General features: G+C 35.1%; 1 protein-coding gene across 2 annotated transcripts; it reads right to left on the bottom strand.

The window, feature by feature from the left end:
- Positions 1–856: 856 nt before the first annotated feature.
- Positions 857–8,441, bottom strand: LOC134585475 (C-C motif chemokine 20-like). 2 transcript variants are annotated; one of them, XM_063440897.1, is made up of 4 exons: positions 8,313–8,441; positions 4,937–5,054; positions 4,403–4,574; positions 857–2,808 (listed from the first exon to the last, which is right to left on the bottom strand). In XM_063440897.1, the coding sequence occupies exons 1-4, from the start codon at positions 8,386–8,388 to the stop codon at positions 2,794–2,796; spliced, it is 381 nt and encodes a 126-aa protein (XP_063296967.1). In that variant the 5' UTR covers positions 8,389–8,441; the 3' UTR covers positions 857–2,793. The 2 variants fall into 2 exon arrangements, with proteins under 2 accessions (XP_063296967.1, XP_063296966.1); XM_063440896.1 differs by lacking the exon at positions 857–2,808 and having other exon boundaries at positions 3,493–4,574.
- Positions 8,442–8,790: the final 349 nt, after the last annotated feature.

The following is an 8,790-nucleotide window of genomic DNA, read 5'->3' as shown; positions in this document are numbered from 1 at the left end:
TACAATTGGATTATGTTTATTTTACAGGTAAAATATTGATCTGTAAGATTAGTAAGTCAAAAACGGATCAAGAAGGCTGTGGTCAACGGGTCAATATTTTTCCGTTAGAGGTTGCTCGTCTAGTAGTCTTGGTTTGGGAATTATGAAAATGCATTCATCTGGTTTGCTTCCGACCAGATATCAGTTTGCTAAAGCTATCTCTTCACACTTTTCTTTGATTGGTCAGATCAAAAGAAGTAGTTAATAGAATTGGGAGATAGAAACCTGATCGTTTAAATATTTTTCCATTTACAGATCTATGGAAAGTGGTGTGGGTAGTGGAACATTAATGTCTAATAAGGGCCCAGAAGAGGGCTGAGGAAAAGTTTTTTTTTTAAATCAATCTTGTGTATAGTGTTAAGTCATGCATAATTTACTGGTGGGGTGTGTTATCAGATTAAAATTGTCAAATGTTATAAATGTTATTAATGAATGTTCCATCAAGGCTCCCTCTCCGCACATTATTATTTTGCACACAGGGGACAATGACCTTGGTTGTTTGAAGTCATTGCTTATAATTCAAATTCTTAAAAAATATTTTCATTCAGAGTTTGTTTTCAGGAACAGGTTTGGTTTGGTCAGAAAGCATCTCTCATCTCATCTGGCTCGACGTGTGTTAAAGCAAACTAGGAAGAAAATCAATCTAGCCATATCTAGAATTATGTTTTTACTCAATGGTTTTAGCTATAGACATGTGGCATTGAAAGGTGACAGTAGCTTAAGATTTACCATTGCCTTGGGCAGAACTAAATTTTACAAAGAAAGCTGTTTTTAACAATTTTAATATAAAAAGAAAGGATCTCGACACAGTGATGTTAAAAAACCCATGTTTATTGTTGGTCACACACAGACAACTCAGGCAGAATCAGGCAGAATCCATCGCTCTGTTTCAGATTATTACCTATGTCAATGATAACTTATTTTCACACAATGGTTTTGACATCGGCCAAGAAAAAAATAACCTTTCAAAAAGGAGTGCATTTTGTTCATATCTGTTTCTCCGTTGGAACATAAAGTCCAAATTCAGTCCTTCACACTCATGTGGCACCAACATAACCGTTGAGTTAGTCTCAGTATAATGCTTTCATTTTTGTTTATAGATTTTTGATATGCTGCTGTTTTTTCTCCTACACATTTGATTCAACAATCCCTGGGTTCTAGCAGAGCTTAGCAAACAGAACTTTTGGCAACTGTTATAGCAAAGAGAATTTTACTGGATTAGGCACATCATTATATGATTATTATATAGTACCCATTATAGGTACTAAAAAGCTAAATATTAAGTAGAGAAACTCCCTTTCTATCCACCCAAACAGGTTGTGTTTGGCATGAATTTGCCCCTGTTCTTGCTGATATCACAGGATAAAGTCACAGGAGCACCTAGCAATTTGAGTGAACGAGTGGGCAGGAATATTTGCAGAATACTGTGTACATGTAAAATGCTTTTATTGTTGAATGGCAATATTAGTGCTCGTATCAGCATTTTGAATGATTGCTGCATCGCACTGTAAAACTGATATATCCACGGTACTGCTTGAAGCCCTGGACATCCTTTTGAAAGGATACAGATGAAATTTCAACAGACAGTTCTTAGAATTCAAGCAAATTCCTAAGGAAATATACAACTATTGCTTTTCTGCTCCTACTTATTTTATTGAAGATTACACCAGCATATTGTTCTCAGTATTTAATACAGTCATGGGAAGCTTGGAAAGAGGAGAAGGGGGAAACTGCCCCCTTTTCCACCAACCTGGAAAAGCTAACAAGGGGGATGTGGGCTGCTGCTTCAAACCATTTATCTGAAAGTTAAAAAAGGTGTGTTGGGATGTCTGTTTACAGACTTCTACTGCTATTGAGGTCAGGATTCGTACTGAGATATTTCCTGGTGGACTACTGAATCTGTGACTGATAGGGCTTCCAGGCTAGGTTGAATATGTATTATGTCCTTGGAATGTTTCCAGTGACCATACGGTGAAATGAGACAGTGATCATGACACACATAACCCATACCAGTCGTCATTGGTCGCAGTAGAGACAATAGGAAACAGAGTCTGCATCTCTAAGGAATTCACGGTTTTCTGTGATTGTGCTTTCATGCTGTTCATGTTAAACTGATGGAGGTTGCACATCTTAAACCATGGGTGCTCAAAAAATAGATACCCAGATGTTGAGGAACTACAGTCACCTTTTGGGCACCCCGTTTTAAACCTTCAGTAGCCTCAATCTGTCAAATCTATATGCAGTATATTGCATCCTCCACCTGAGTAGAACCATCTGCACTTGGTCCCTGGACCAAAATTTGTCCTCCCTTCCCTAGATAAACCTCTCATCTGTCTAGACATTTAATACACCTTATTGCAAATATATAGATTTTTTTGCAACTTAAAAAAAATAAAAAAAGGAAAAAATAAATAAATAATAAAAAAAGAACAATATATTGCACATACTCCTAGAGAAAGCCAGTGAACACATTTTCATAAAAATACTTTGTTCTGTAAAAACTTACACTTCTTCAAGTTAAGCAACAACTGTGATTTTAACTTTAGAAAAACATTTAAACTGATAATTTAATAAATAGAAAAAAATATAAAACATAAAATATGCATATCCAGTAAAAACAATAATAAAACATAAATAGCAGTTTTTGGAATTCTTCAACGTGGAAAGCTATGTGACCTTGAATCACTGTTGCACTGCAAAGCATTCTGGGTCAGTACCCCCATATGACTAGTCTAGCAGCAATTTTCGGGATTTTCATGGTGCCATAGTCTAGGAAAGAAACAACAAGGGTTACATAAATGTTTCCTTTAGTAGTTACAAAAAGTATATTCATTTGTTGCAAAACACATGAAACTTTGCTTATTAATTGGAGGTTATACAATTCAAAGTTTAAAATCTAAATTTTAGGGGGTCATATTGATACCCATAGTCTTTTTTTTTTCTATTTTTTATTATTTGCCCTGCTGGCTGTTGTTGACTATAATAGGTCTATCTGATGGTCACATACTGAATTTAACGTAATAAATAGCAATTAAATTTGAAGCAATATTCATCAGCTTCCGTTAAGTCTTTAATGACGGGATAAAGGCTAATTGGGAGCCAGTAAACTGCCAACAAAATTTCATTTTTAAATCTCTCGTATTTTTTAATTCCTGGGTTCTGATATTTAATGCATTATCCATATAACACATTAAAGTCAGAATGCTACGCCATCCTCATGAGTCTCTTTAAGGATTGATGGATACGGCCATCACTGTGAATTACGGACGGTGCCATCAAAAGGGTATCTAACCCAAGTATAGGTACATCATCAAAAATTATTATATGTCTTCTTATAAAAAAAAAACGAAACAAGGAGCTTAATGCAGATGTAGCTTAACTTGTTTGACACATTGTTTCTCACTGTGACATGTGTTTGTGGTTTTTGTAAAAAAAAAGCCTTGAAGGTCACACCTTCAAACAGAATTCAGAAAAAAAAACGCATGTTTGTGCGAGTTCCCCGCTTGAGATATATCGCAGGACAGTGTTAACCACAACTTTGTAAGATCTGGCTGTTTGTTTAATTTACAGATGTGGGAAAATGAGCCCTCAGACTTCACCTCTTAAGCAATTGCTTGCAAGAATTGAACCTGTTTTCGATGCATTTGAGCCAGCAGAAATCGAAGAAAAAAAAAATGTCAAAAGTATTTTTCACGCTCTTTTTTCAATGTTAGATATGCTTGCAGGAAAATTGCACAATATGCAGACAATTCAGCTGGCAACTTTAGATATGGGTGAAATGTACGTTATTAAATAATGCATCTGAGAAAGGGCCTGCTCCAAAATGTTTCAAACTGCAACCAATCAGTAAGTGGTGTTTAACAATCATATTTGGTAAGCGTGAGAATATCCTGTTGTACGTCAGAATACATTTATATTCCCAGTATTACTAACACATGTAGCTGGAGGTACACAATATGGGAGAATGCAGCCTGCAGGTCCTAAGCTGGAACAGAACCAACATGTAGCAAAATAATGCAACTTGCAGGTCCAAAGGATGGAATAGACATGTAGCAAAGTAATAACAAAGAATAGAACAGGTTGCAGAATGATATTAATAAAAAAAAAATGTATTGCCACAATCAGATGATTAATTATTATTAATTAATAATTTCCCAATCATATTATATATTCTGCAGCACTTTACATCATAACAAGACTGAGGAAGAGTTTCGGTCATAAGCAAGCAGTCTTATCATCTTATTCTTCGAACAATACGATAAATGATGGTAACTGTAATTTTTCATTTAAATGTACTGTAGTATGAAATTAAGCTGAAAAAATTTACTTAATGTAAGCAGCTAAATATGTTTTCCATACTCACTGGATTTGTTTTGTTAGATGTTTTCTTCTTTTGATTGTTCCCTCCCTTCCTTCCGCCTTTCTTTCCACCCCTAGGTCCTAAAGTGCCTTTATTTTCCATCTTCCTAATCGTTCTCCTCACCCACTTTGCCTTTGGGTCAGAGCAGAAGGACCCGTTGTTTTTGGTATGGAATCTGGAACATCAAGATTGCATAGTTAATGAAGAGGAAGAGAATTTTACGGGAAATATGCAGTTGAAACATTTGGCATTAGCCATTGCTTATGGGCAATTTGTGATATTATATTATTTACCTATACAAACATCAACGGAACTCTTTACAGGTATTACACAGTTGTGTATCCAAACTGGCTGAACTTCTGTATTCTTCTACAGGCAATGGGTGCTCATGAATTGTAAAAATTTAAGAGTGGAAGGTCGGAACAACATAATACTTAAGATACTTAAAATATAGAATATCCATCCATATAATGTATATTTAATAAATATATATATTTTTGACTATACATTATATACATATGGCCATATGGTACTTACATGACAGCCTCGACACACTTATCAGCAGCAGATTGTCTCTTGAAAGTGGTTATTTCTTTAATCCTTGCTTTAGATACTGATTCACAACAATCTATTTTGACTTTAATGGGTCTACGGTCTGTAAAGTGAAAACAAGTGACACACATGAATATAACTTAGAGAATGACAAACAAGGAAACACTTAATTTAAGCTTTTAAACTACCCAAACCTGTTTGTACACCCTGAACTCCTAAGTTTAATTTTTCTTTTATAGGAACCGTGCCTGGTTCAGGTTACATTTTGTTTCTCAATCTCTTTCAATGAACATCTGGTGGAATCCTTAATAAAACGATTGCAGGATAAATGCTGGAAATAATTTTTTTGTGATCTTCATTTATGAACAAAACAAGGAGCAGGGGTTGCCGTGAATTGAATTAGTTTAATCCCTTCAACTGATACAATATTTTATGTTTATCTGCCCATTTGCTTGTCTTAGACCACGGATGCTCAACCCATGTCCTGCGGGACCCTTCAGCGTAGTTCAAAAAATATATTCAAATAGAGCGATGTGGTCATTTTTGATTAAGAAGCTGAGCCGGTAAAAACTAAAAATCTCAACTTCTCAACAGGCAGGAGTGGAAAGAATTTAATGTCATTACTCAGGGGTGGTTCCTGTTGGACATGCATAAAATTCTCTCGTCACTATGTGGCTGCAATGTCTTAGTTCCAGACTGAGTTCCAAGAAAGATTCTAAGATTCAAGAACAGACCCTGCATATTGTAACTGACCCCTTCTCTGTGTATGGAATGGAGACTCAAGGGCATCCCCAAATGAATATCACTGGCCTTCAGTGTGACTCAGACCTTATTATTAAGTTTAATAAAGTGTGTGTCCCAGAATTTGCCAAAATCATGTAGAAAAGGGAAACATTGTCTTATTTAGAATCTTTTCAGAAGCAATGAAAATATAGCCATTCCTACTAAACAGCGATATTTTACATTGTAGGGTTAAAAAGATAGCTGCGCTGCAATGGCTTGCTTGTCTTTTAAAGTACCTTTAACCAAAACTTTCATTCCCTTAATTGCTATTGTATTCTTTATAAATGTTGTCTACTGTGTGGCCAGGGACGTGTATCAAATTTGCAAAGTGGCTCTCAACTTCCGAAAAGTTGAACAACCCTGCCTTAGGTGGTATGTTGATGTTGACAAGGGCTTCCGGTCATTCCCTAGTGGTTTAATTAGGAGGAGGCAGGAAATCTGCTGTCCTTGGTGGCACAATCAGTATTTTGCTACTTTCTCTAAGTTTATGCTAATAAAGATGCCAAGATATATGATATCCGAGAGCATTCCACCTTATCTTTGAGTATTCCTCTTCCATGCTGGATCACACATATTCAGTATTAAAGCCATCACTTAACTAGTGTCTGCAAGCCTATCAGTCATTGTAATGACTCTCTTACTCACAAAGTTAGTTTCAAAATATAGACCAAAATAGCCAAATTAGGAAAATTCCCCAAGCCAACTCTGTTTTTTTAATTTTGTCTATTTTGGCCTTAAATTTTAAATTTACTTTAAATTTACAGCAATTTTGACTTTAGTAAATAACAATGTTTTAATAATAAAGCCAGTAAAAAAAAACATGTACTTGGGTTTTAAATATATCAACACTCAATTCATATTCAGCTATATCATTTCTTAACACTAAGGCATAAAGTTTAATTTGTATTGCACGTCTAACTCATGGCTGGGAGTCATTGTTTAAAAGAAGACAATCCCACATTAAAGTTACATACAAGACTCTTGGACCCGGGTCCTGTCAGGAAATGTCCACTTGTAAAAGTGACATCAGACATACTCTACCTACTTCATGGATAGTTTTGTGAAAAACATGTTCCAACATGTCACTAAACAGACAGCTTGGGAGGGGGTGAGGAGACATGAAATATAAGCGCAGTTTGTGCTTTTTAAACTCCTTTTAACACCCGTGGCTTGCAGACGTTACATGGGGCATGAACGATAACTACTTAATTAAATGGAAAAACCAACATTTGCCAGTTGGTTGACTAACATCATAAAAAGATTCTTATACAGCGGTACCCACTCAAATATACTGAAAGGACTCTGCTTAGGTGGATAATACTTCAGCACAGCAATTTTAAACAGTTATATTTTTTAAATATACCTGAAAAATGATAACACTCACATTAACTGTTTACACTGGGAGATAAATATAACTTATATTATTATTTTATTATTTATATAGCGCCATCAGATTCCTTTGCGCTGTACACATAATTTATATGTATATTACAATCTGTTAAAGCACAACAATAATTCATAATGTCAAAGGGTAAATGTCCCCAGCAAGAGATACATGTATCCAAGATGTAACACTAAAATGTGACTATGTGAGTAGAAGATTCTACCCATCCCTAGCTCCTGTATTATAGCAATATTTTGTGATTTCAGGAGCTAGACTTAGAGCGGGTATGGAGTGTACAAACCCAGCACTAACCTCCAGCACCAAGCTGTGGTTGCAGATTAATTCATTTAAGTCTTTGACTTGGTTATTTAATTTGGGATGAACACATTGTATCTCAGTCTAAGATATGGCATAAAATTCCTGATCAATAAAGAAAGAATTTAACATCGTGCCTTCAGATAAAAAAAAACAAAAAACTAATACATTTAAATGTGGAGTGAAAGAATTTAATTCTTGCATTTTTTGTTTTTTCTATTCTGCACATTTTACATCCAGCGATAAACCCTAGAAAAACCAAGAATATCTAACCAGCGATACGCGTGTCTGACTGAAAAGCAGTTTTGCCATAGATGCCCATGGAATAACTGATGTTCATTTAGCAGAGTTACATTTATTTCATGTGATAAATCTGAATAACTGCTCCAAACAGGGTAAAGTAACCCATACGGGCTTGTTTACTTAAGTGACAATTGCCGTGAATTTAAAGGGAATTTAAACATTTAAGACAAAATACCCGGATTAAAAAATACTACAAGTTAATTCTGTATTGAATCATCTTTGAATTCCAAATCTCACGTTAGTAAAAAATTCTTTAAAATTTGGTGGAATTTTTTTTTTTTTTTAAACATTAAACAATACCATATAAAAATTTCCGTGCTGAGAAAATCGAAAGTGAGCTCTAACGTAAATCATCTATATGCAGACATTACACCTCTATGTAGTCTTGAAATGACGTTGAAAGATCTGGTTTACATTACATACCTGTGATAAGGTATAAAAAAATGATATGATGCCACAGATAAATGGAACTAAGCAGAAATCTTTGCTAAAGCAATATTTTCTTCCTTTGACACTAATTAAAACTAATTAAAAAGTCCCTGCCTCTCATATATAATAATATAAAGTAATACTTACAGTCAAAATTGGAATTACCAGTACAGTACAGAACAGAGATACAAAGGATTAGAAATGCCAAGCATATTCGGAGCATGGTGCCTATTGACTCCTATAACTGTCACCGATACTTTAGAACTAGCAGCGAGGTATAGGCTACTATGCATACATATACACAGAACAAGGTCTGCACATGACTTTAACCCCCCCTTTTAGGGGAGGGCCTAAGACTGGAATTTCTCATAGACGGAAAATACCACTGATTACTTAATCATTTTTTAAAGCTAGATGAGGTCAGTTTCATATTCCTTTCATTGTCAATGTGGCAAACATGGAACTGAAACACGTTAGACAATGCTGGGACTGTACGACACCTGTCTAATAAGACACTGTATGGTAAAGGGGGAAGAAATCTTTGCTCTAACAAACTCTTGTGATTTCTAATATGTGAAAAAAGATTATCCAAAACACAAAGTTAACAAACAATCATAAACCTAAA

The sequence above is a fragment of the Pelobates fuscus genome, chromosome 2 (genome assembly GCF_036172605.1).
Source record: "Pelobates fuscus isolate aPelFus1 chromosome 2, aPelFus1.pri, whole genome shotgun sequence".
Lineage (NCBI taxonomy): Eukaryota > Metazoa > Chordata > Amphibia > Anura > Pelobatidae > Pelobates > Pelobates fuscus.
The sequence above is the reverse complement of the archived record's forward strand: the minus strand, read 5'-3'. Positions and strand labels throughout refer to the sequence as shown.